General features: G+C 54.6%; 8 protein-coding genes across 8 annotated transcripts; 6 read left to right on the forward strand and 2 right to left on the reverse strand.

Annotated features, from left to right (window-relative positions):
• Nucleotides 1-633: 633 nt before the first annotated feature.
• NCS54_00143800 (Succinate-semialdehyde dehydrogenase) lies at nt 634-2,375 on the forward strand (the record flags this gene model as incomplete). The annotated part of the gene is made up of 4 exons (XM_053147065.1): nt 634-744; nt 796-886; nt 944-1,313; nt 1,361-2,375. The coding sequence occupies 4 exons, from the start codon at nt 634-636 to the stop codon at nt 2,373-2,375; spliced, it is 1,587 nt and encodes a 528-aa protein (XP_053003040.1).
• A 468-nt stretch (nt 2,376-2,843) lies between these two features.
• Nucleotides 2,844-4,649, forward strand: NCS54_00143900 (Hypothetical protein; the record flags this gene model as incomplete). Its single annotated transcript, XM_053147066.1, has 5 exons — nt 2,844-2,885; nt 2,951-3,139; nt 3,380-3,393; nt 3,635-3,808; nt 3,872-4,649. 5 exons carry the CDS (start codon nt 2,844-2,846, stop codon nt 4,647-4,649), a joined length of 1,197 nt encoding a protein of 398 aa, XP_053003041.1.
• A 122-nt stretch (nt 4,650-4,771) lies between these two features.
• NCS54_00144000 (Hypothetical protein) lies at nt 4,772-5,764 on the reverse strand (the record flags this gene model as incomplete). Its single annotated transcript, XM_053147067.1, has 1 exon — nt 4,772-5,764. One exon carries the CDS (start codon nt 5,762-5,764, stop codon nt 4,772-4,774), a length of 993 nt encoding a protein of 330 aa, XP_053003042.1.
• Nucleotides 5,765-6,629: 865 nt separating this feature from the next.
• NCS54_00144100 (Serine/threonine-protein phosphatase) lies at nt 6,630-8,330 on the reverse strand (the record flags this gene model as incomplete). The annotated part of the gene is made up of 3 exons (XM_053147068.1): nt 6,630-6,659; nt 6,710-6,862; nt 6,912-8,330. The coding sequence occupies 3 exons, from the start codon at nt 8,328-8,330 to the stop codon at nt 6,630-6,632; spliced, it is 1,602 nt and encodes a 533-aa protein (XP_053003043.1).
• A 5,616-nt stretch (nt 8,331-13,946) lies between these two features.
• NCS54_00144200 (Hypothetical protein) lies at nt 13,947-14,936 on the forward strand (the record flags this gene model as incomplete). The annotated part of the gene is made up of 1 exon (XM_053147069.1): nt 13,947-14,936. The coding sequence occupies one exon, from the start codon at nt 13,947-13,949 to the stop codon at nt 14,934-14,936; it is 990 nt and encodes a 329-aa protein (XP_053003044.1).
• Nucleotides 14,937-15,624: 688 nt separating this feature from the next.
• NCS54_00144300 (Hypothetical protein) lies at nt 15,625-18,989 on the forward strand (the record flags this gene model as incomplete). Its single annotated transcript, XM_053147070.1, has 2 exons — nt 15,625-15,633; nt 15,720-18,989. 2 exons carry the CDS (start codon nt 15,625-15,627, stop codon nt 18,987-18,989), a joined length of 3,279 nt encoding a protein of 1,092 aa, XP_053003045.1.
• A 1,632-nt stretch (nt 18,990-20,621) lies between these two features.
• NCS54_00144400 (Hypothetical protein) lies at nt 20,622-20,868 on the forward strand (the record flags this gene model as incomplete). Its single annotated transcript, XM_053147071.1, has 2 exons — nt 20,622-20,717; nt 20,773-20,868. 2 exons carry the CDS (start codon nt 20,622-20,624, stop codon nt 20,866-20,868), a joined length of 192 nt encoding a protein of 63 aa, XP_053003046.1.
• A 3,911-nt stretch (nt 20,869-24,779) lies between these two features.
• Nucleotides 24,780-25,970, forward strand: NCS54_00144500 (L-arabinitol 4-dehydrogenase; the record flags this gene model as incomplete). Its single annotated transcript, XM_053147072.1, has 2 exons — nt 24,780-24,976; nt 25,040-25,970. 2 exons carry the CDS (start codon nt 24,780-24,782, stop codon nt 25,968-25,970), a joined length of 1,128 nt encoding a protein of 375 aa, XP_053003047.1.
• Between the last annotated feature and the right edge of the window lie 83 nt (nt 25,971-26,053).

Consider the following 26,053-nt stretch of genomic DNA (forward strand, 5'->3'; position numbering starts at 1 on the left):
TATATGGATGGATATATGAGAGTAATTACAAGCTACCACAGCTCGATAGTTACTTGGCGCAAACTTTCCTATTTTGTCGGTTGATCTGCCGCTACCTGAATGGGCAGGTCGGGTGAGACCCGGCCGCGGCTGGTACTCCACCCGTTGAGTCTAAGAGATAGATAAAGGTGAAGGCGAGCATTGATGATGACCTCATTCCTTGGGATGTGAGCTGGTAGAGTAGAGCTTCATTCTTCATGCTGATTTGATAATGGGTATCTACAGAGTAGACACTGTTGTGATACCGTGCCGGTAACGGCCTGAGCTTCCCCCGCGTTCGGGGTGCCGTCTTCGGCCTCCGCAATGGATAAATCGGATCGCACTTGCCTTGCCGGTGCCGACCGGTAGCAGTTCCCGGCTCCGGCAGTCGCGCCCCACACAAGCTTGGGGATGATGCTTCTACGTAAAAGACGTCACCCCGCAATCACAGCCGTCATTCCCTTCCACCATCGTCATTCGGGACAGGTCACGACGGGAGGCATCTCATCTTTTTTTGTTTCTGTGTCGTCAGTTCGTCGTCTGCTGTCAATTGGTTCCCGTAGTGGCAAACTCTACTCCTTGCGCTTTAAGTTCTCCCTTTGCTTGTCGCCCGTCATGGCTCTACTTCAACGCTTGGTTGCTCCCTCTTCGCGAGGCGCGCTGCGACAGTCTCCAGTCATTGCATTGATGATCACTCGCAGAGCTTCCAACATGGCGCCTCCTAAGGTATGATAAGCCCGCGGGTGAGTTTCTATAGCCCCGCTAACACTTGCTCAGCTCAAGGATCCGTCTCTTCTGAAGCAGGATGTCTGCTATGTCAATGGCGAATGGGTCAAGGCCAAGTCGGGCAAGACGTTCAAGGTGAACGGTAAGCTTCAATCACCTAGTCTCGCGCCTTATCTGTGAAATCCAACATCACATCTAGATCCATCAAACGGCGAGCTTATCGGAACCTGTCCCGAGTTCAACGCAGAGGATACCCAGTCAGCCATTCGAGCAGGTGCCGATGCTTTCCCTTCTTTCCGTTCCAAGACGGGACGTGAGCGGTCTAAGCTGTTGCGCGCATGGTATGAGCAGATGACTGCTAATGCTGAGGATATCGCCAAGCTCATTACCTGGGAGAATGGAAAGCCTATTGCTGATGCCAAGGGCGAGACCACTTATGCCGCCAACTTCCTCGAGTGGTTTAGCGAGGAGGCCCCACGAGTGTACGGTGACACTATTCCCAGCTCTGTCCCCGGAAACCGAGTATGGACCATCAAGGAACCCGTAGGAGTGTGCGGTTTGATTACACCGTAAGTGATCGAGTATCTTCAGATACAGAGTATTGACCAGATATCAGATGGAACTTCCCTGCGGCCATGATCACGCGAAAGATCGGACCTGCGCTGGCAGCGGGTTGCACAGTTGTCTGCAAGGCCCCCGCCGAGACGCCATTTACTTCTCTGGCTCTGGCCGAGCTGGCTCATAGGGCAGGCATCCCCAGGGGCGTTGTTAATGTGGTGACTTCTATGGAGAATACCCCTGAACTCGGCGAGCTTCTTACTTCTGATCCTACCATCAAGAAGATTTCCTTCACTGGATCTACTGGGGTTGGTAAACTCCTTATGAAGCAGTCGTCTGGTACTCTCAAGAAGCTCTCGATGGAGCTCGGTGGCAACGCCCCTTTCATCGTCTTTGATGACGCCGACGTCGATGCTGCCGTTGCTGGAGCTATTTCGTCCAAGTTCCGATCTTCAGGACAGACTTGCGTGTGTGCCAACCGCATCTACGTCCAGCGTGGTATCTATGACGAGTTTGTTAAAAAGTTTACCGAAAAGGTCAAGACATTTAGCGTGGGTAACGGTTTTGAGCAGGGTGTCACACATGGGCCTCTGATCCACGATCGTGCAGTCCAAAAGGCCGAGGATCACGTCAAGGATGCCGAGAAGAAAGGTGGCAAGGTCACTATCGGAGGCCAGAGACTTAACGACCTGGGCCCCAACTTTTACGCGCCTACCGTTATTCGAGATATGACATCTGACATGGACATGGCGTCGCAGGAGACATTTGGACCTGTGGCTGGTCTCTTCCCCTTCGAGACGGAGGAAGAGGTGGTTAGAATGGCCAACAACACCGAAGTTGGCCTGGCTGGTTACTTCTTCTCGCGCGATCTCGAGCGGGTGCACCGCATCGCAGAGGCCCTCGAGGTGGGCATGGTGGGCGTCAACACTGGTATCATCTCGGACCCTGCTGCACCCTTTGGTGGCGTCAAGGAGAGTGGCTTCGGCCGTGAGGGCTCGCTGTACGGTATTTCCGAGTACCAGATCACCAAGATGATTACATACGGAGGAATGGGCAAGGCTCTCCAGTCATGAGATGGGGTGGACATGATGATCAAGATAGGATAACACTAGGGAGAAGAACGGAGCTGTCACCAGCGAACAATAACACATGCTGACCTTTGCCTCTTTCACTACCTGTAAAAGCCTTTCAGCTTATCCTTGCTTCAATCGCTTCTCTGCTGGATGAACATTGACTCAAGACATTTGAAGCCAGGCATGTGGTGACTCGGGTACGGAACCCGATAGGCGAGGCGAGCACAATATCTGGAACTGCGGTATCTCAAGTGTTTAAGACACTTGAATCACATTTTTGTGCATCTCCACGGATGCGAAGCTGTTTCGGTCACTGTCTTGGCTTTGAGAAAGGGGAGACCTTGGAAGGCGGCGTTGCTAGATATCTGATGGAGCGGAGTCGGTGCAAGAGCCCGACCAGCTGTAGAGTCTGGGCTATTTGGAAGTGAATCTCCAAATCACGGTGGAACTTGATTGGACTTGTCACCCATGAACTGTGTTGAGACTCTCATTGAGAGACTGATTATTGGCGTATGTATCATCAACCCTTACATGACGGTAAAAATGAAGTGTCTATCCCTAAAACCCCTGCCCAGGTCGGTGCCAAGTCGTGGGGAGTCGTGGACCAGTGTCAATTGACAAGTCGTCTGCCCAACAGGAACAGACGCGGACAAGCCGTTGACTGGGAACAAAAAGAAGATTCGTCAAGTGCATGTGAAGCCAAAAAGATTGATCGTGGCAGGGTTCGAACCTACGACCTGTGGTGTTCTAGAGGATGTTCCTCTGTAAGACCAATGTGATACCACTACACCACACGACCAATTGATGGTGACGAGGGTTTCTAACAGGATCCAAGTGTGACGCCTCCAAGACGGCAAGCGAGGGTTGACTTTGTGTTATTCTCTTTAGATAGGCAATTGAGAGAAACTGTAGAAAAGGGAGCGGGAATTGGACTTGGGAACGGTGTTCGAAAACGTCAGCAAGTAGCTACTGTTCGTCCGATCATGCTGGTAGCTGGACCTTAGCTGTCCCTCCTATGGTAGGTTGGGTAGTAAGCTGCAAAGACTAGACTCTCTGACAATGGATAAAGCTCAACGACCATAATACCCTCAACGACTCGAATACTTCATCATGACCACATATTCATTTACTGTTACAATGCTCCTCCAAACATTTGAGCTCTACTCCTCTATAGAGACCTTGTAGACCGCATGACCAGAGCCAAGAGTTGTCCTGCACCAATAGAACCCCTCATAATTGAACGACCCTTATCTTATCAGCCCACGACGTGTGAAACCTGCAACTGATCTGACGTTGAAGCTCGGGAACTCGACCTCGACAGACACTGACTTGCCTCGCTCTACCATTTCACACAGCATACACAATACAATGGCACTATCACGAGCTCATGGACCTGTGAGGAACTGCCTGCGCCAATTGGCGTCCTCGGAGGGGTAAGTCCTGACCTTTGACTCGAAAGCAAAACTTGCGACGACGATTGACTGACAATGGGTTAGAAGCTCCCTCCAGACCCTCTCCCGCCGGCCGATCGCCTCGATAGCTGCCGCTCAGCCTCTCCCCCGCTTCTTCTCCAGCTCGCCAGCTCTTCTCAAGAAGCGCAAGATCGCTGCCGCGAGCAACAGCCCCAATGCCAAGGCCGCGGCCGGGACTGTTAACAAGGCCGAGTACGACACGGAGGCGGGCAGCGGCGCTCAGCCCAACCCGGAAGATCCTCTCGACTTTAGCTCCGTAGTAGCGGCGTACGCACCCATCGATGCCCACTTCAAGACGCAGCTGGCGGGCATGGTTCACGGAGGACGTTTCAACCCTACAAACCTTGGCTCCCTCCCCGTGGCCGTCAAGGACCCCGAAGTCGGAGACGGATCCTTCCCGCTGCGGGAGCTCGCGCAGGTGGTGCCCCGTTCTGGCCGGACAATCTCGCTGCTGGTGCACGACAAGGCCTACATCAAGCCCATCATGTCGGCGGTGCAGTCGAGCCGTGAGTTCAACCAGCAGCCGCAGCGGTCCGAGGACAACGAGCTCGAGCTGCTGCTCAAGGTGGAGCTGGAGCGCAAGGACGACGTGGTCCGCCGCATCAAGGAGGCCGTGCAGCTGTGGAAAGACCGCATCCGCCAGGCGAGGTCCAAGCATGAAAAGGTGCTCAAGGATTGGAAGAAGACGGGCGCCGTGCTGCCCGACGTGGTCAAGAAGGCCGAGAAGGAGCTGCAAAAGGTCCAGGACAAGAAGATGAAGGAGATTGATCAAGAGGAGGCCCAGACCATCCGCCAGCTGTAGATTTCATGAGGGCCATGTGTGTGTATCATCAGGCGTGCGAGTGTGTGTGTGGGACATTGTACTAGTATTACATATCATGACAAAGTGTACACTGATCTTTTTTCTTCCGTCTTTGATCACTCTTAAGCTCGTGCTTGCTTCCCGTTGCCTCCCTTCTTGACCAGCAGCGACGTCAGCTTCTTCTCGAAAGCGTTGACGTCGCTGGTGGTGTACGTCTCAGCCCGGAGGTGCCACGAGCGGGACACGCCAACGGGATCGGTCGCGAACTTGGGCGTCTCGTGCTGCCCGCTGACGGCCTTTTGTGTGATGACCTTGCGGACCGCCTCCTCGGCGTCCGAGATGGCGGGGCCCTTGGACTCTCCGCCCTCGGCCTGGATCTTATCCTGGATGTGCTTCTCGGCGGCCTTCTTGGCTTCGGCGTCGGCAAAGAAGCGCAGTCCGCCGGTCTCGACCTCGGAGGCGTAGTGGCGGGCTTGGAAAGCTTGCGGGGCACCGACGTGATCAGCCGTGCCCAAGACGCTGAGGTTCTGGAGGACGGTGGCCGAGTTTCCAGCGGCGGAGCCCGGCACGGCGGGCGCAAATTCGACGATAGACTCGAGAGTCAGCGAGGGTGTGTACTCGGTTCGCGTGCCATATCGCATTGCGTCGTCAAAGTGTCGCTCATCAGGGTCCATGGTTGAGTACTGATCACCACGACCTCTCGTCTTGTCTTTGTCGTCATCGTCTCGCTTTCGAACCTCCTTCTTGCCTCCCCGGCCTCGACCTCGGGCACCTCCTCTACCTCTGCCACGAAAACCGCCTCCGCGAACGGGCGAAGATGACCGAGGCGGGCCACCAGCTGAAGATCCTCCTCTTCCAGTGAATCCACCTCGTCCACGGAGTGCACCACGTCCGCGGAATCCTCCTCTTCCTCGGAGAGGCAGGCTCTTCACGTTGAGAACCTTGGGAGCGCCGGCTGGGGCAGGTCGGTTCTGGTTGCCGGGGCCATTGGGAGGGTTGGCGGCCTGCAATTGTGTCGTCGAGAATTGGCGGATGCAGTTTCGGAGAGCGTCCGAGGCCTGCTCGAGCTCTGGCCTTGTCCGGCTGCACACCGAACGCAAAGCGTGGCGCTGCATTGTTGCTTGTGGTCGTCTGATGTGGTGAAGCTGGGCTGTGAGATGCCGCTTGAGCATCCATATCCAATTTTCTGCCAAGGGTGGGGTGACTAAGCCATTGGATTTAATAGGCGCAGCCATTGGCCAATCATTTGTGCTTATCACACGCATACATAGATTCACTGATAGACAGAGACACTATCATCCAATATCAATATTCTCATCTCAATAAACAGGCAGTAGGTAGTGAAAACAGTATTGTAGGTACATAGGACTGGCTGTCTACTCAATCCCATACCACTAAGCATACCGCAAGATCCATATTTCGATCATGCATCCCCAAGTCCCAATCCCAGGCAATGGCTCCTTCTATGAGGCCTCGAATCCCATCTCCTCCTCGTTCCGCTCCGCTACCTATACATGACGCCTCCAGGCGTACCAAGATCAACCCATCCAAACTCCAGACGGCATGCTTGAGCGGCGCTGTGCGGAAAGGATCAGGTGCCGAGCTGACCATTTCTGGTCCGCTGGTTAGGACAGTTACGTCCGCCACTCGGAGAGAGCAGAGGTCGATATCGACCACCTCAACACGGCTGTCACACCGTGGGCACAATGGCCGCTTTCGTGCTGAATGTCCTTGCTCTCGGCACCCGAAACCACATCGTCGACGCTGTTTACACCCCAAAGTGCCCTGGGCGTTGCTCTGTTTGCGTTGTTGTTGTTGTTGTTGTTGTTGTTTCTGTTTCAAATACGGCGAAACTGGCTGCTCCGGGTCGCCCTTGGAGACCTGCCGCCGTTGTGTTTGTGAATGAATGTCCCCCAATAGAGGGCAGTTAATATTAAAACGACTCGGTGCTTCGTGTTCGTGGCTGCATATCGCCCCCCACTATACGCTCTGCGGCTGGACCAAGGCAGGCTATAAAAGGTCAGATGTGACATCTCGTGCAGCGCGCATATATTACTTACAGGACTGTTCAACATGTGCTGCCGCTTGTTCCGGCTCTTCTTGATATGACTCTTTAAAGCGCTCGAGTCAAGAGGCTTCAAGAGCTCAAAGCTGCAAAGGAGCTCCGCAGACACAGACATGACTGCGCCCCAATTGTCGAATTCGCCGCAGTACTGCACACAGGTTAGCCGATTATCCGTAGTCTTGCAGAGGCTGACGTACATTGGGGGCGCTAAAGACAGTAACCAAAACCCGGTCGTTAAAGAATTCGTACCCGTCCTCGACCACCATATGCGCGCGGCAGATAAGATCAAAGTCGTGATCCGCCAGAAACTCGGTGATGACGCGTTTTCCAAAACAGTAGCTGACGCCCCTCTCGTTGGCTTCCCAATCCTGCTCCATGTCTGCGGGGTCTGACCATAGCAAATCGTTGAGCAGGCCGTAGTCGGGGACATCTGTTGGTCGAGCAATGTTTCGAATGTCGTCCATGTGGACCAGCGCCGGCGATAGGCCTCCGTGAACGCAAAAGATCTTGCCGGCAACGATGGCGGCGATGGGGAGTGTGTTGAAGCAGTCGATGAATGTCTTCCAGATCTTGACGTTGCAGCGCCTCTTGCACTCATCGTAAAATCCGTACACTCGTGTGACATTAGCGCACTCGTGGTTTCCGCGGAGGAGGAAGAAGTTCTCGGGGAACTTGAGCTTATAGCAGAGGAGTAGAAGGATCGTCTCCAGAGATTGCTTGCCTCGATCGACATAGTCGCCCAGGAACAGGTAGTTGGAATTCGGGGGGAATCCACACATCTCAAACATTCTGATAACGTCCGTGTACTGGCCGTGGACATCTCCTACAACCTTGACGGGGGCATCCAATTCCAGGAGCGCAGGTTGCGACAGGAAGACTTCCCTGGCCCTCTGACAAATGGCCACAATTTCGGCATTCTTCAGGCAGACACTCTTGGTAACCTTTCCAGCGTAGCCCGCATCCAAGAGTCGCTTTATAAAATCATCGAGATCAATATCCTTGATGTCGGACATGGCAACATTGGAGTTGCCCTCCTTAGAGTCTGCTGAGGGGCCATTGTGGATAGGGTTGATGGTGTTTTCCCGCTTCACCAGGATCGACTGGCCTGGGTTCTGCATGTGCGTATTCGCGCCCGCGTTGACCGACGGAGGCTGATCCGAGACATGATCAACCTCGCCGGAAGCCTGAGCCGCGCTCACGTCGTGGGCGCCGCCCTTGGAGTGGCCCTGGACGGGAGACGGCGGGGGTTGGTCGTCTCCAACGGCGGACTCTGCAAGCGCTGACTCGGAAGTGGAGATGTCTGTCGCATCCGTTTTGAGGGGAGGGAGCTCACTCCGGCTCAGTCGGGATGAGCTCGAACGCCCGCTCCTACCGGACCGTCCAGAGGTACCTTCGCTCTTGGAGTCGGTTGTAGAATCGCCGTTGGATATAATCTGAGAGTTCCTGGGACTGTCCGTCTTGCCGCTGCCGGGGATCTTGGATCGCAGAGAGCGAAAGGATCGCGACGAGTCCTTGGTATCAGATCTGCTGAACGATGGGTAAGACTGGAGGGGGCCGTCAGGGCCGGCAGAGCCGGAGCCCTTGGAGCCACTCTCCCGGGAGCTTTGGTTACCCATTGTACCTCGATCCCGCACTCGTCAGATTGCGACAACTATCTCGAGATTGCGTGGTGGGATGCGTATCGGTTATCGATGTGAGTTTCAGTGTTGCTTTTATCAAAACCTTAACGGCGCCGCGGGTGGTTGGGCGACGAGGGTTTGCGGCAAGGGAGGGGTTAAGGAGGATGGAAAAGGTGGTCGAAGGTGTAGAAGAAGGAGCAGCGACGATGTCGTCTTTGTGCGTCCGTCTTGGGCGACTTCGGTTGATGCTTAGGATAGAGGTAGAGGTTGTCGAGTTTGGTAGGCGACCAGTGGGTTTTGCGGCGATGACGTCGTGGGGAGGGAGGTTCGTTAACGCCGGGGCGAAGCCGGAGGGAAAGAAAGCGCGACTGAGCGAGGGTCGGAGATAATATTCCCAGACGAGAAAGACCGAATTCGAGACTAGAAATACCCGGTGTCAGTCTGACTCATTTGTCAGAGCAAAAAAAGGCTGTGTCAAGGCTGATGCACGGAGGAGTTGCGGTGCATACAGGACGAGACTGAGACGACGAGTGGTGAAAAAAAAAAGTTGTCGTGGGGAGCGGCAGGTGAAAGACAAAGGTGATATATAAGATAGACCAGCAAAAACCAGCAGGTTTATTGTCGCAGAGGTGATAAAAGGCGCGGGGGATAAATGTACCTGCGGATGGAAACGGGTCGCGTTGGAAAAATCAGATCGCCAAGACGTTTGGAGAGAAAACGAGCGTCAAGGAGCTATCAAGTGCTGGCGGAGGTTATAGGCGAGGGGGGAGGAGGCGAGAGACGGCGCTGAAAAGGCAGCGGGCGGCGGAGAGCGCAGGGCAGAGCAGGGTATGTAGGGCGGGTGAGTCTGAAGGTGTTCAAGGTGGTTTTCGCATGCGAATGACGTCGATTGAATAAAAAGGTCGAGACTGGGAGCCCTGTCGTGGAAGGCGATGGACTGACGACGGCTCGTTAATGTTGGATGGTCAAGAGCACAGACAATCAAGTCAAGTCAAGCACGACGGATGAGGCTCAAAGGTTGTTTGCAAGAGGGAAAAAGAACAGGTCCAGAGGGTGATGCAAGACGAGAGTAGAGTACCACAAGGCCCGGGCTTGGCTTGGGCACAGTAAGTATACTCTGCAAGAAACGACCCAACGACAAGCAAGGCAAGGAGGTTGAAATGCGTACCGACCGATTGCCTGGTCTGCGTGCGTATCCGTACCTAGTAGTTAACCCAGCTGTAGGCCGGTCGAGAAGCTCGCTCGCTCTCGCTCTCCTCTGCCTCTGAGCGGAGCCGGATAAGGTCGAAGCGATGGAGCAGAGCAAAAGTGGCGGCGCGGGCTGTGGAATTAAGGTTCCACACCCCTCTTTCCTTTCTTTCTTGGGCGACTCTTTTGGGTTTATCGAAGCTAATGGGGAGAAGCAGGAGAAGATCGATTGTTAGAGTAGAGGAATCACAGTGTTTGTTGTTGTCGAGATCAAGTGTCTGCAGAGGAGGAAGAAGAAAAAGGTCAGACGGGCAAAAAGAGGCACAGCAACAGAGCGGCGAGAAAAACCAGCTTCAATGATATGCACCCGTCGAGATGCGGTTTGTCCGGGGGTTGATCGGCGCCCAATGGAAGCTCGCTCGCAGGGGACGAACTGTGCTCGGCGATGTTGGGGCCCAAAAGGCAGGGGTCGTGAGAGGGCAGTCGGGGGAGCCGCGAGTAGGTCCTGTCCTGTCCATGGGAGCTGGAAGACGGTCGATAATAAAGCAGTCCGTGATCATCCAGCTCCTCTTCCTCTCCTCGGTCATCGCCTGGACCGGACTGGCTTGAACGAACTTGCATCTCCGTCGCAGTCGTCATATGGCGGGACTCTGGTTTGCTTGTTTGGTCTTGGGACCTGTCCTGACGACTCCACCAGACAAGCTAGACCTTGGAGGAAGCCAAGTCCAGATCTGCCAACCTTGCTTGTCTCGCCAGCAACCTACGAAGACAAGCAAGACAGTCACTCTGGAGGAGCAACAGATGAGATAGCCAGACTATGCGATGCGAGTTCTCTCCTCTCCCACTCAAAGCTGCAGACGCTGCAGACCATGCATAAGGCATTGACCCAGCAGAAGAACTTGCCTACCTGCTCCTACTGAGGCCTTGGCAATCCTTGACCTTGGATGCAATCTGGTGCTCCATCACGGGAGCCAGTTGGCACGTGCGAGAGCTCGATATGGAGACCGGACGCCAGGATCAAGCAAGCAAGGAAAAAAAAACTGCCAGGTCGAGGGCGGCTCGGTAACCGACTCGAGACGACTCAATTCAGCCCTGATAAGTTCCCTCAGCCCATCCTTGCCAATCGGCAATCGTCTCACCACGCAACTCTTGAGGCAAATAATTAAGAGAAGGGAAGAAAAGGGCCGGCTGCGTTACGTAGACCATCACCATCAACGAGAGAGGGAACCCAAGAGGCCAAGGGCCAAGGCCCGCTAGCACATTTCTAGGCACATGCTCAACCCCCTCCTCTCAAGGACTAGGAGTCCTGTTTGAACTGATGTGTCGTTCTGCTGTTTTTGAGGCCGCTCTCACACCCATTTGCACCATTGAGACTTGCCTGTCACGCTGCGCATCACCCTCGCAGTAAATGAGAGTCGACGAGGTTGCACACCTGACCAAAGCCTCGTGCACACACTCTCGGTGCTCTCACCGAGTTCCCCGCGTGGTCGTTGTTGAACAAGCCGCAGCCGGTTTCCGCGCCTACCTTTCCCCTTCTGTGCCAAGGTGAGGTCGAGAACGACGCGGCAGTTTGGTCTCCCGACCGCTCGGTTGGTCGAAGGCAGATCCAACCGGTCAGAGATCAGACACACACACACCCCTGCTGTTTACCCTGGACTGGCTGGCGAATGGCGGCGGGCTACTATGTCTAGTGGGAAAAAGCAACTGGTGAGATGCACATGGCGGTGGCTGGAGTTGCGTGTGAGGATTCAATGCAGTGAGAGAAGCATTGCATCTGTGTGTTTTGCAATTGGACGGCTCGGACCAACACCCGATGACATTGATGTTCTCAAGTGATGGTGCTCGGCTACAATTTACTACCTACCTACTTACCCACGAGGAAGAACCAGGAGAGCCGGTGCTTTGGCTGGTGTTGTCGTCGTTGACTCGCGATGCAAACGGCAGGTCAAAACGCCTAGTGCTTCAGCTCGGCTGCCGGATTGCCCACGCTATCAGAGTCGACCATCTCAAACCCGGTGCGGGCATTGGACGAGGGGCTGGAGATGGCGTCCCGCGGTGTGGATGGCCGTGGCCCCGAGGACGGAGCTGCGTCTCCCGCTAGGCCAGAAACATCAGCCCTTTATCGGTCTGTCAGCCTAGGAGCTGCTTAGACAGCAAAAGACAAGACCAAGACGATGAAGGCCCAAGGGGGAGAGCGAGAGACGTGAGGGGAGCCATTGCGACGCCGCAATGGGCCATCTCGCTTGTCAAAGCTGATACTTTACGTCAGCTCTAGTCGGGGGGTCCTAGATCGGCCAAGATACCCTCGGCTTATATGCTGCATTGGGGTCTTGGAAGCGGGCATCATCTGGTCTTAAATAGCTTTTTTTCTTCACGACAGAAAAAGGTGTCTCAAGGTCTAGACTCAAGCAGGGCGGTGCAAGCAAACGCAAGCAAAGATAACCGGAACGGAATCACGTCAAGCCGCAAAGCCACACAAGCAAGGGTCCCGGGAAGAGGAGGCTGAGTTGAGGCAAAACCGCGCGAGCTTTCTAAATTTAGGGCGATTCCGCCCAGTCGGCGCGGGGACACGGGGACTAGCAATTGGCTGGGCTGTGTATATGGTTGCTCTGCCTCTCTTCTGCTTGTTTTATCCCGTGGATCTCGTAAGGCTGCGGCTGCGTTCTAGTAGTTTTTGCCTTCTCGGGTTGAAATGAGCCGCCAGGTTCAAAGTAAGGGCCAAAAAAAAACTTTGTCTCGTCTCATCATTCCGGTCGGGTCTAGTTGCTGACGGCCAAGCTTCTGCTCCTGCATGGATCTCAGGACAAGCACGGGAATGGCACCTCCCGTTGGGGCTTGTCACTTCAACTTATTCCATCATAACCATCCATCCCATTCCCGCCCATCCACACTGATGATGAATCTTTGGGGTGAAAAGTCAATGCAGCATTAGACGTAGGTCCAGACTGGCGGAAGATCGATCGTCAAAATCTGGCCCCGTTTTTTATTTCAGTGACGACGTCTATGGTGTTTGTCTGTTGCGTCTCCCCTGGTTTGATCATCACGAAAAACATCTCAATGTGGTTCCGGGGTGGATCACGGACCCCGGCTTGCTGTCGTCAGCACCAAGAGTTCAGGGTCCTGGCTCTGCTACGACATCGGATCCAATACCACGCATCTTGCTTGTGCAGAGTTGGCAACAACATTGACGAGCTGCCCGCTTATTGCCTCTTTGAACGTTATGGGTTCGTCCAAAGTCCCAATGCCCATCATGGAATCGTCAGCAACGAAGGCGGTAACGGAAAGTCTCAAGCTCAGAGACAAGGCATCTTCCGCCTTTTGTAGACCCTCATGTCATGGTGATCTCTCCATCAACAAGGCCCGCTGCTGGGCCAATGACAAGATCGTCATGCTGATCGTGCAGCTCCATCTGGAGGAGGGGGAACCCGTTCTGTTTACGGTTATGCAGGCTGGCTGTTGTAGGCGGTTTTTTCTCATTGCGCTGTAAGCTTGTTGGTTCAGTCGGACTACAAACCCGCGCGGTGAGATGGCGCACACGGCACAAAACAACAAGACGAGACAGAAAACGTGCTTGGCGGCTGTTGAAGCAAGGGTCAATCTCTCAGCTGCTTCAGATTGCACAGCCTGACATTGGTTCAATGTCATCAGCTAAATTGAAGGATTGCGAAAAGGCTTGGGACTTTGGAGCATGTCGCGCGTGGGGTGGCTTAGCGACTTAGTAACGACGGGAGCCGTGCGTGCGTGCGTCGGCCATCACGCAGCTCCCAGAGTGTTTTTAGTGGGAACCAGCTGTAACACCCACTGGAGTCGTAAGCACAACGCCTCCAAGCCTCCGGGGGAGCCCCCTGGAGCCGGTCATCGCCAATGAGGCGCCGAGGCAGAAACGACCATGCGCACTGTGGAGGGACTGGGCTGAAGAGGCTGGGAACCGTACAGTGTTGCTGACGGGCTTCGCACTAGTGTGGTCGCTGGGTCTTCCCTCTTTGCTGCGCCACTCCACACAGCTCTTCTCTGGCTGGGGGGTTGGAGGTGGAGGATCCAGAGTTGACGTGGAGGGGGGCGGCCAAGTGCTCACCCCCCCGGTCTCTAATGGCGCTGGCGCTGGGCTGTGTGTGGGATTGTGTTCTCAGTGCTCATGCCCAGCCCAGCCTGCTCTGCTCGCACAGCTTTTTTATAAAACCACCGTCTTCAGCCCACTCTTCCTTTCTGCTGACATCCTCTTTTTTTCCTATTCCCGTCTCGTCTCATCCCATTTCGTGTGTGCATTGCGTGTGTACGCTTGCTTCACTCACGCTTCCTCCTCCTCCCTCCGACATCGTTCGCTAAAACATCAGCTTTCGCTCACTCTAAAAGTTTACGTCATCCGACCCGACCTCCGACCGACAGTTGAACCGCAAAACAGCAGCAACAACAAAGAACATCACAATGGGCGTCGGTCGCTTCTTTTGCGTATTGGTGCCGTTCGCACTCACCATCGCGTCCATCGTCTTCTTCCTCGTCCCCACCCTCGCGGGTGTCGCCAACAAGGACCTCTACCTCTTCCAGGTCAACGTCGAGGACCTGAGCATCAACCCGGCCGATGTGGACCACATAGTCGGCAACCTCGACATCGACATCAAGCCCCGCGCCGATAAGATCGAGACCAACATCACCGCCAAGCTCCTCGACCTCGAGAAGGTTTATGATATTAGTCTGTGGGGATACTGCTACACTCCCTACAAGGGCAAGCGCCAGTGCGTCAAGCCCAAGTTCGACTGGGCTTCCGAGGTCCTCAACACCACCTACATCGAGCACTTCGGTTCCGCTGCCGGCGTCGAGATCAAGCTCCCCGATGAGGTCAAGTCTGCTCTCAAGGCCTACAGGACCGCCAACAAGTGGGTTGAGGTTGCCTTTGTCGCTGCCCTCGTCCTGCTCGCTCTTGAGGTTATTCTGGGTATCTTTGCCAACTGCTCCCGCATCTTCTCCTGCCTGACCTGGATCATCGCTGGTCTCGCCGCTGTGGTCGCTTTCGGTGCCGCTCTCGCCTCGACCCTCATGGCTGGTGCCGTTATTGGTGTCGTCAAGGGCACGGCCAAGTTCTACGGAGTCAAGGGCCACATCAACAACACCTTCCTCGCCATGGCCTGGATCGCCGTCGCCTTTGCCATCGGTGCCAGCCTCTTCTGGCTCTTCACCATCTGCTGCTGCAAGCCCGAGCACCGCAGCCGCAAGGACCGCAAGAACCGCCACTCCGATGGCGAGAAGCTCCTGGGTGGCGGCTCCCGCGGCTACGCTCCTCTCGGCAACGACCACGAGATGACGACGGGCTTCTACAACAACAACAACCAGACCCAGTCCCAGTACGGCGCTCCCCGCGACCCCAGCGGTGCTGCCCGCTCCGACCTCGCCTACGAGCCCTACTCGCACCGCGCTTAAGCTGTTGCGCGAGAGGGTTTCATGAAGCTCTCATGACATGATTATTGAGTCTATACTTTGAACAAACTTGATGATGCTGCATTAATGGCGTTTTTTGGAATCTTAATCGGATATTTGGATGAACGACTTGGGCAACGGGTCTGCTACACGCGGCCACATGGTCATGAAGGCATCATTTGGTCATTTTTCTCTTGTTTATTGGCGGCAGTCCGATGTAGATTTGGAACTGCGAGATGGATATTGGATGGATGGGAAGATGCCAATGGATGGACGGCATGATACCCAAACGTGTTTTTTCTGGACATGGTATGAATATACATAAGCTCGGGTTATTATTCGATTGTGCGATATAAAAAATCAGTCAATGAACTAAACTATTCATTCTTTCAACTCTTGAATGCTTCATTGTATCATGGTGTATAGACTTACAAGTTGGAGCCTGGTTGATATGGGGTCATTTAGACCAAATGTCATGGCTCAAAAATTTTCTCTCATGGCTGAGTTCAAAACCCACTCACAAAAAACCCCAGGCAAACGCACCTGCATATATCCCTCCCTCACTGCTGACATCCATTCTCTCTCTTAACGTTCAGCATACCATTAACTGTTAGATCGCCCATGATAGAAATATAGAGGGCATATTGGTAACTTCTTTTCACATCTTGTTGTCCCCTTTCTCGTTCTGGCCATGCCAGAGGTGAGTCCAAAAATCTGCCCCTCCCCCGCCATCATGGGCCGACATAGGACCAAATAAGAAGCTCACACAAGTTGAAACGAATATAGTCACGTCTCACCCGGGAATTCTTCCAGGGCCCTATTACCGCGCTCGCATTCTACCGCGGCGCAGACTATCTCCTCGCCGGCGAGGATACTCACCTGACCCTCTACGACCTCAAACTTGGGAATGCCGTCCGCGTGGCCAGCGTCCGCATCTTCTCGGCGCAACCCATCCACGGCATTCGCCCGCTGACTGGTGGTCGCGTCTTGGTTTGGGGTTCTGCGCAGGTCGCCGTGGTATCCCCTATCGAAGCTCTTCTTGGCGAGGGAGCCAACGTTGAAGACGTGGTCGTGAAGAAGACTACCGCACCGGACTGGATATATGATGTCTCCCCCTCGCCTTACCATGACTCCTCTGTTGTGCTCGCAACAGCCCACAACGAAGTCGTACACCTGAGTTTGGACGACGACAATGTCCCTGTGGTTGGAGCTGTCGTCTCGCCCTCACGACCCATTCTCTACGCCGCGAGCTTGAAGTGGATCGACCAAGACTCCGTGCTCTTCGCAGGCGGCACCGTCTTTGGCGAGATTGTCGTCTGGAAGTGCCATGTCGCAGATGGAAGATCCGAGATGCTCGCCACGCTGAGTGGGCACGAAGGCTCCCTCTTTGGCCTTGACATCTCGGATGAGCTTGTCTGTCAGGATGGGTCAGCCATAAGACTGCTCGTCAGTTGCAGTGACGACCGTACCGTTAGGGTTTGGGATATTACCAAGCAGCACGGCACAACAGACCGAAAGCAGCTCCATTTTGCAGCACCTCGAGAGACGGGATTTGGATCAACACCAAATGGACAGGATGGTTCTAGCCAGTACGCTGAAGCTGTGCGGCCCATCGCAACCGTCATGGGACATGCGTCGAGAATCTGGGGCGTCAAGTTTGCCGAGCTGGCAGAGGGCGACCTTTTGCCTCAGAGCCCAGTCGCCATATACTCCTTCGGCGAGGACTCGACAGCTCAGAGGTGGCAGCTGGATCTTGACGTCTCTCCTAAGGGACTGTCCGGTTCTCTGAAGCATAAGGAGACGTTTGCTGTGCACGACGGCAAGCATCTCTGGTCACACGCTGTAACGCGCCACGACCATCAGACCATCATTGCAACCGGAGGCGCTGACAGCAAGATTTCACTCATCACGCAATCCATCCCGTCAAGCTCTCAAGCTGCCACCGCGCCCACCCACGATCTCACTTCCCTCGAGTTCCAACAAGTCTTGAATCAACTCCCCAACCTCCGCACTATCCAGCATGTTCGTGGCCGTGAAATCTTCAGCCGCTATACCTTTCTCTCAGAGGACAAAGTCTTGGCCACTTCCAGCTGGGGGCGTCTTATTCTTGGTACTTTCCGCCCTAGTGTGAATTGGACAGAGGTCGACATAGAGAACGAGGTTATCGCTGATCTCCAATCCTGCTACACCATGAAAACCATTGGAGACGACGCAGTTATCCTGGGAACGACCAATGGCAGCCTTTACCACTACCGTCAAAATCAAGGCGTGACACACATTGGGACTGTGCCTGGCAAGGTCTTTAACATCTCGCTGCTCGCTGAACCATCTGAAGGACCTATGGAACTCATTGTGCATCTCCATGGAACAGCCGACGCTCAGTATCTGTCTGTTGACTGGCGCACAGGGGCCGTCCTCGAGACGGCAGATATCCGTGGCATGGATAGCCGGTTCGTGGCAATGTCTGCTGCCAGGGTGAAGAAAGATTTGATCGCCATCGGTTCGCGTCATGGTTTCTTGTCACTCTTGAGGCAGGCTGAAGAGGGGTATCGGCCTGTTCTGAACTTCAGGTTCAACAGTTCTGATGCCATCACAGCTCTGGTGCCTCTCCCTGCCACAGAAGGCGAAGGGGCTCCGTTTTATTTCCTAGCCACAAGCAGAGACACCAAGTACAGGATATATGAAGTTGAGGACCTCGGGAACGAGGTACGACTTCATCTGCAGCATGAGGTCGCTCCTCCCTTTGCGTCTATCATCGAGGGTGGCTGGTTCACACCAGATGCCTCCCCTGAGCTGGTTCTGTTTGGCTTCAAGAGCAAGAACTTTGTTGTCTGGAACGAGACGAGAAGGGAAGAGATAGCTGCAGTTGATTGTGGAGGATCTCACCGGACATTTACCCTCGCACATGATCCGACAGACTATAACCGTATCCGCTTCGGTTTCACAAAGACGTCCAAGCTCTGTGTCTACTCGCAGCATAGTTCCATTCATCGACCTCTTCGGCAAGGAACACACGGCAGAGAGATCCGGGCACTGAGTTCCAGTGGTCGGTATATCGCAACTGGTGCTGAAGACACTACAGTCCGGGTCTGGGGTTACGAGGAGGGTAAGCAAGGGCAACCCGCTAACAAGGGGTTGCGATGCCTTGCTTCCGCAAAGTTGCACATCTCCGGCCTCCAGAAGACCCAATGGCTTGGAGACGAATACCTCCTTAGCAGTGCAGGCTACGAGGAATTCTTCATATGGTCAGTTCGAAGACTTGAATCGCGCTATCAGGGCCTTGGTGTGTTGTGTGAAGCAGGCTTGGACGACAAAAGCCCGGCTGGCGACCTTCGTATCGTAGATTTCGATGCTTGCAAGATCGACAGTCAGAACAGCATCATCATCACATTGGCCATGTCCAACTCGACCCTGAAAACGTATCGATACACCCCTGGCCATGGCTTCAAGCTCCTGGCTCGCATGTCATACACGGGAGCCTGTCTCACCCAGGTGCGCCATCTCGGGGTGGACGAGAACGGACTCTCGGCTCTCACAGCCTCCACAGACGGACATTTGGCGACCTGGGAAGCGAGCTTTGACGACAACGAAACCTCGAGCCATGTCCTGGTGCAGGTGGCCCCGCTGCACCAGAACAGCATCAAGAGCCTGGATCTTCAACCGACATCTGAAGGCTTCCAAGTGCTGACTGGTGGAGATGACAATGCACTCGGCATTACAACCATCACACCTCTATCTCATGAGGCGGGAAACCGCAGGTACACTGTTTCGAGCCGTGGTATAGTGCGCAAAGCACATGCAGCAGCCATCAACGGCTTGGTGCTAGTGCGCCGTGGGGGAGAGACATTCGGAGCCACCGTGAGCAACGACCAAAGGATCAAGATTTGGAGGATACAGCAGGACAAGACTCAGCTGCTAGCCGACGAATGCAGCGGCGTAGCTGACCCAGGGGATATCGCTGTAATAGACGGACCCGGCAGCGATGCTGCTGACAGGAACCAGGGCAAGCTGAGGTTTGTGGTTGGAGGTGTGGGGGCCGAGGTGTGGTCCTGGTAGATTTTGATCGAGTAGGGCAAGGCGTTCTGGGGTTCTTTTTGGCTTTGATGAGAGATATCCAGGTCCATTCTCAGTGCTCAGCATGAATATGATTTGCCGTGGGATTTAATGAAACCCAATGTCAGCACGGCTGCGCCTTGCACTTTGTTTCGTCTGTAAGAGGAAGTGGCCGGCAAAACCTTCAAGGATCTCGTTGGGCTTTTTCGACAAGAGTCCTTCGCTGTCATCCTCGATCCTTGCAAGCGTCTAGGCACTTCGGGTAAGCCATGCAGTTTTCGTGGGAAGAGCTGAGAAAGTCGAGAGTAACTTTTGGCATTAGCGTCTGACGTTGCATGCCATCTTGCATCGTCCCTTGCTTTAGGCTCTGCAACGGTTGGACGGTTTCGTCGGACGGTTTCCGCAGCACCAAACTTGTTTAGAAGGCGGGTCTTTCGAGACTTGCATCTGTTGGTTGGTGTTATGGGGAGTTGCAACTCGTATTGATAGCGTTTGTGCCCGACTCTTGGCACCGTGATAGAGGCGAAAGAAAAGTCGGTCATGTTTGTCAGCGCATCGGACGTCGGTCGAGGCATGCATTTCGTCTGAACTTTTCGAGTCTTGACAAGCAAGGGCTGATGCAGATAGTAAACGGGCGCCTATTCTCCACAGCGGCGCAGCCAGAGAGCACCGGCCTGGTACTGCAATTAACCAGATGGCGCATAGGGCTGACTTGAAGGGCGACAGATGGAGCTGCTTACCTGGCGACGCCGAGAATGCTGCTCCTGCTCCAGTTGACTGTCTTGGCCATTCCCCTCTGGGACATTTGTTTCCTGCCCTGCCCTGCAAGGTCGACGCTGGAACGCCCGTCTTGTTGCGCGCGAGAGCCAAGGCGCTCCCGGCAGTTACTGGCCGATCTGAGGACAGAGGCTGCTCGCTGTCTCAGGAAGCCTAGGTAGTCCAGTCTAGAACAGAATGCCAGCGCACACACAGTCTCGACTCGAATCTCTTCCCCGATGCTCGTATTGATTACACGACGACGACATGAGGTCGGGCCCGTGGGTCGTTGAATTCGGCATGTTCCTGCTCAACCCCCGGGATATGACGCAGTGGGACCGCTTTTGGGCAGTGACAAAGGTGCCATCCCAGCAGAAACCCACGTTAGTGTGCATCGTGGAATGGATCTTGAAGAGAGTCCAGGTGGTGTAAGAGGGGAAAATCGCTGGTCGAGTCAAGGGTGACAGATGCCAAGATCTCCAGGTATCGAGCCAGGTACCTTCCTCTGTTCTGTTTGCAAGCAGTGCCTGCCAGTTCCGCCTTTCTCGTCCCACGAGAGGGGGAGGTCCGTTTGCATCTGCCGCTTCCCGGAGGGAGGAGCCCATCTTCCCTGCGATCTCCCTCAAAATCAAAACCACCCTGGGCTCAACTCCTCCTCTGTATAAATCTCCTCAACACCCTCCCAATTCCCGCTCCGCTTCCCCTTCGCCTCTTCTCTCTCTAGACCTCGTCGTGCACTTCGGGTTCCTCCCTGCCTCTCGCTTCTGCCTGTCTTTCTCTTGGCTGCTCACGTTCGTTTCCGTTTGTGCTTGAAAACACCCACCTAAGAAACCACCTCGACCACCTTCACAAAAACCTCAACCTCAACACCCCAGCATCATGAAGTGGTCTCTTCTCCTCGTGGCGGCTTCTGCTGTCCTCTCTGCGTCGGCCCTGCCGATATCTTCCATCTCGCCAAATGGCCCATGCCCCGATGTAAGTTCTGCTATCTCCCGTCGATGCTTTATCGTATCTAACATGGTTCACCTAGGCCAAGGTCGACGCTATTCTCAAAGGCGACATGGATGCCTCGGAGTGCTGCTCTTACGGCGTCTGCAAAGGCGACGTAGTCGTATCTGTCGGCTAGGACATACGACCATCTACCCACCAGACCAAGATTTACGACGTTACGAACAACTGAACTGAAATGCATACCCGACCAAATTTCCTTGACTCTGCTGCGCTGGAAATATTCCACGAGTTAGAAAAGTGCAGACCACCTGACGAGGTTTCGGAACCAAAAAGCGAGACGAGATCGACAATCAAAACGAAACCAATCCAATTTTCCACACTATCCATCGAACACATCCCTCGACATGATCCCTTCATATCAGTTTGGGATGGAGGCCCTGGCTTGGTGGGGTCAGTTCCTTCATCAATCAGCACCGACAGGGGTGCTCTTGGTTGTATGATCAACCAGATTGCGATAGACAGGGCATCGAGCGTGTCCAGTTCCAGGAGCGACCAGTATCAACATGTATAAGACTTTGGGGAGTCGGTCGATCACAGTTGGAAATACTGTACTCGCATCACGACTCGGCCCGCTTTGACGGTGCTAGTGTCGGCCGACACCCGCGGCGGTGAGAACCGATTTGTGGAATTTAGAGCAACCTGTACGTCAGTCGATAGGATCCTCGACAGAAATTCATCATCGTGGTTGGATTCTCTTGAATAGAATCCAACACGCATCTCATGACATTGCCCATTGTTCCTTTTCAATGCCGAGCCTCTGGTCTTAGATCTTGCATGCCATTGTCGCGCCGGCGCCCCTCGAATTGACTCACAGATCATGGTCAGTGAAACCTTTGAGCTGTGAATGGGAAACCTGGGAATCCCACTTGGTGCGAACCCTACTGCACCCACCTTGGCAGTTAGCGCAGCTGGGACCCATGCTCGAGGGCTGGTAAGTGAGGGGTTCCGTTCACGGCTGCCTTGTATGATGTTAATCCTTCGGTTCCGAAGAGTCTTTCGTTCTCATGGAAAAGGTGTGGCAGTTCCGCTTTCGTGAGGTCGATCATTGTGTTCACAGACAATGAACCTGCCCCCTGACAACCCTGCCCACCAGGGAGATGGACATAACGGTTGTCCTGATTGATAGTCGCTATGGTGTCTAACTTTCCCCTGAGTGCGGTGGCTTCCGTCACCCGCGAGTCACCTAGACCAGATAAAGACATGGGAATGTGACCCGATCTTCAGGAACGTGGCGGCTCGCGCTTAGCAACAGGGTGCCGCTACCCGTTGATGGCGTTGTTGCATAGGTTTCGAGCTAGAGCTGGAATGTAGGGGCCAATAGCATGCGCTCCAGCTCCAAGACATCATCTCCACGAGGCTCGCGGGATACGTTTCGGGGATGGTTGTTTCCTTGCGCCTAAGTTGTTGGAACTGAAACACATAGTTGGCTCGTCCTGCTTCGAGATGCCGCTTGCCATTGCCTTGGAAGATCGAAAGAGAAGCTGTTTCGTCTGTCTTACACTGCGTAACCATTCTCTCCAACGTTGCATATCCTTCTTCGGACCCTAGGAATAAGGGTGAGATAAGAAACTAATGTTCTGCATGCATTTGACGTTGACGATCAGATACGAGGTTGGGCGTAGATTGCTGCCGTCTCTGTTCCTCAGTAGACCTCAAATGCTGGTTTCGTCCAGTGGTCGATTGTCTCTACCATTGGTGTCGTCAGAGTAAAGCAGTGTTGTCAACTGGCAAATTGTCGGTTTCAGCAAGACCATTGAGGTATCAAGGCAACACCAGGTTCGGATAACAGGTTGCAGGGATGACCAATAGCATGTTGTCTCCTCAACCGCCCCTCTGCATCTGCTGCTGTGGTCTCGAATCCTGCAGGTTTGGACTGCCAAGGCATCTCGACGCCTCAACAACCAAGTCGTGCAATGCAATTCGCCCCCTCGACCCTTAGAGATGCTGGCATTTCTCGTCTTCTTTCCGGCATAGGAAGTAGAGAGTTGCTGCAGGCCAAGGGCTATTGTTGTCCCACGTGTCCATATTGCTTTCTGTTCAGGCATCAACACTCCTATAATTCCCATAACACCATCTTCCACTCGGAAAACAGAGGCCCTGTAACCAAGAAGGGCCCTGTGACGAGAGAAACGGGAATCTCGTGCCCTGTAAATATTTTCCCATGCAAGAATATAACGTCCCAGCCGACACTTGTCAGCCCACTAGTCTCGTCCATCTCGCAACTCCCCTGCAACAGAATTTGTCAACATGTCATGATATGTATTGCAACAGCCACGCATGAAATCCAAGCATTCTCAGCAGTTTCCTCAACATCCTTGGGCTCGGAACTTTGCCGTCGCAGGTCTCGAGGTGTCAGTAATCCGTCGACAATGCTGAACCAACCCCACGCAGGTCATGGCCAGTCTTTGCTGGCCACGGATTGGACGGGGAACATGTGATGCACACGCAACAGAACCCTCACCGGGTGCACATGTCGTGTTCACCGAAACGAACGTGGAGAGACTGGATTCTCGCTTCGGTCAGAGGATTGATGGGCAATTCGTCACCGCCACTGCCCAGGTGCCCAAATTGAGAGGCTGCATCCAGAACAAAGGATGGTCGGTTCAAGGTTGTCGCATTGCTTTTGATGGTGACACGAGAATGGCGATGCAGGCGCAGGAGTTGAGACAATGAGAGCAGCTCAGCCCAGCAACGGCGGCCTTTAACTCTCCCGAGACCGGCAAGCCGTCGAGGTTGAGGACCGGTTCGCGACCGGATGGGATTGGATTGCCAGGGCGGTTTGGCAGCTGACCAGATGAAACTTTCGCGTGTTCTTATGACCTCGAATCGTAGAAATAGGATCCGCAGATATTTCAGCAGATAATAATCCGTAACCATCCATGTCAACGTTACGGGGCCCCAGGCTCAGAGCCCACATGCCGTAACACGCGAGCCTATCCCCCACAAGAACCTGGCTCCCCGAGACCACAAGACCGGCGGTCGCCGAGTTATCGGATCCGTTAACCTCCAATTCCAAAGAGCTGATACCGGTTGACGGGCAGCGATTGGCCCGGCTGGCGATCCAGGAGCCTCCAACGGTCCCATGCGGTTCAGGCTGCCATATCCGTCCATTCGACGCAAAGGAAGGTTCAAGATGATAATTCGGATGTAGAGTTAGGACCCGCTGCCGGCCACGCATCGCGGCTCCAATGCGTTAGCCGTACCAGTCAAGAGCCGTCCCGATCGCGCCGACACCACCTTAGTTTCCTCGGTAGAATCACAGTGTGCAGTCGTGCATGTAAGCCAGCGCCGGAGAGCTGCCGGCGGACTCGGTGGCAACCCATCGACCTGCCTAGGGAGGGGAAGCATCGCGGCAGTGACCAACGGAGGTTACTGGAGCTACCTACCTAGGTCTAGCTAGGTAGCTAGGTAGGTAGCTGTAGCTGCCGGGGTCCCTCAGAGCAAGCGTTCGTCTTGTTTCTGCTTCAGCAACGGGACCCAACAGTCAGGGCCGGGCATGTGCCCCAGAAGGCCTTACTCGTAAACCGGTAAAAGACCGTGAAACCAATTCAACCGCGACTCAATATTAACCAACAGTCGCTTATTAGTCCGGTGCGGTGGCATGGCGTCCTGGGGTTTCCCCGGGCCGGTCGTTGTGATTGGTGCGGGAGTCGAGATGCAGACTGTGGTACAGCCTCCGAATCATGCCCCCATCCACATCGAGGTAAACCCCACAGAGTACCACCGAGTGGGAAGGCGTGGGAGCAGACTGGCGCGCTGGATCTCAAGAGGCCCTTGTCTGTCGTCCTGACGTGGGGAACTCGAGATTTGCCATGCAACCAAACATATACCGATGGCAGCGCGCATGACCCCAAATTTTTCTCCGTGTAGGAAGGGCAAATGTTTAAAAGGATCCTTTGAGCCTCGTCCAGTCCGGCTGGGTTGATCACTTCTCCTCGCGCTCTGCTTCCAACCTCGAATCCAGACACCGGTATCACGACCAGGTCCAACCGCAGACGAGACAGACCCGAACTACACAAATCCATCATGAGCCCCTCAGCAGTCGATGCCCCCGCGACCGCGGACGTCAAGACGACCTTCAAACCCAACATTGGTGTCTACACAAACCCCAACCATGACCTCTGGGTGAACGCCGCTGAGCCCAGCGCCGAGAGCGTCAAGTCCGGCGCCGACCTGAAGCAGGGCGAGGTCAGTGTTGCTATCCGAAGCACTGGTATCTGCGGGTAAGTAATCCTCGTCTTCTCGACCCCGCCTCGCCCGGGAATTGGTTGCTCACCAGGGTATAGCTCCGATGTTCACTTCTGGCATGCTGGTTGCATTGGCCCTATGATCGTCGAGGGTGACCACATCCTTGGCCACGAGTCTGCCGGCGAGGTTGTCGCTGTGCACCCCTCCGTCACCCATCTCAAGGTGGGCGACAGGGTCGCCGTCGAGCCCAACATCCCCTGCGGTACCTGCGAGCCTTGCCTCACTGGCCGATACAATGGTTGCGAGACTGTCCAGTTCCTCTCCACCCCTCCCGTCCCCGGCATGCTTCGCCGATACATCAACCACCCTGCCGTCTGGTGCCACAAGATTGGAAACATGTCGTATGAGAACGGTGCCATGCTCGAGCCCCTCAGCGTTGCCCTGGCTGGCATGCAGAGAGCCCAGGTTTCCTTGGGAGACCCCGTCCTGATCTGCGGTGCTGGTCCCATCGGCTTGATCACTCTGCTCTGCTCCGCCGCTGCTGGTGCCTCACCCATCGTCATCACTGATATCTCTGAGAGCCGATTGGCGTTTGCCAAGGAGCTCTGCCCTCGAGTCATCACCCACAAGGTCGAGAGGCTGTCTGCTGAGGATTCCGCAAAGGCCATTGTCAACTCGTTTGGCGGCGTTGAGCCCACCATTGCCCTCGAGTGCACTGGTGTTGAGAGCAGCATTGCGGCTGCTATCTGGTCGGTCAAGTTCGGCGGCAAGGTCTTCATCATCGGTGTTGGAAAGAACGAGATCAACATCCCCTTCATGCGCGCCAGTGTGCGCGAGGTTGATATTCAGCTGCAGTACCGATACTGCAACACCTGGCCTCGGGCCATTCGTCTGGTGGAGAGCGGTGTAATTGACCTGTCCAAGCTGGTCACCCACCGTTTCAAGCTGGAGGATGCGCTCAAGGCCTTTGAGACCTCGGCCGATCCCAAGAGCGGGTCGATCAAGGTCATGATCCAGAGCTTGGATTAGACAACGAAGTGATAATTATAAACGGGGTGCTTGGCGTATGTATTTGAGGTTGAGGCGTGTGTTTGGGGCTTGCTTGTAGAAGA

Source organism: Fusarium falciforme, chromosome 1 (genome assembly GCF_026873545.1).
Source record: "Fusarium falciforme chromosome 1, complete sequence".
In the NCBI taxonomy this organism is placed as follows: domain Eukaryota; kingdom Fungi; phylum Ascomycota; class Sordariomycetes; order Hypocreales; family Nectriaceae; genus Fusarium; species Fusarium falciforme.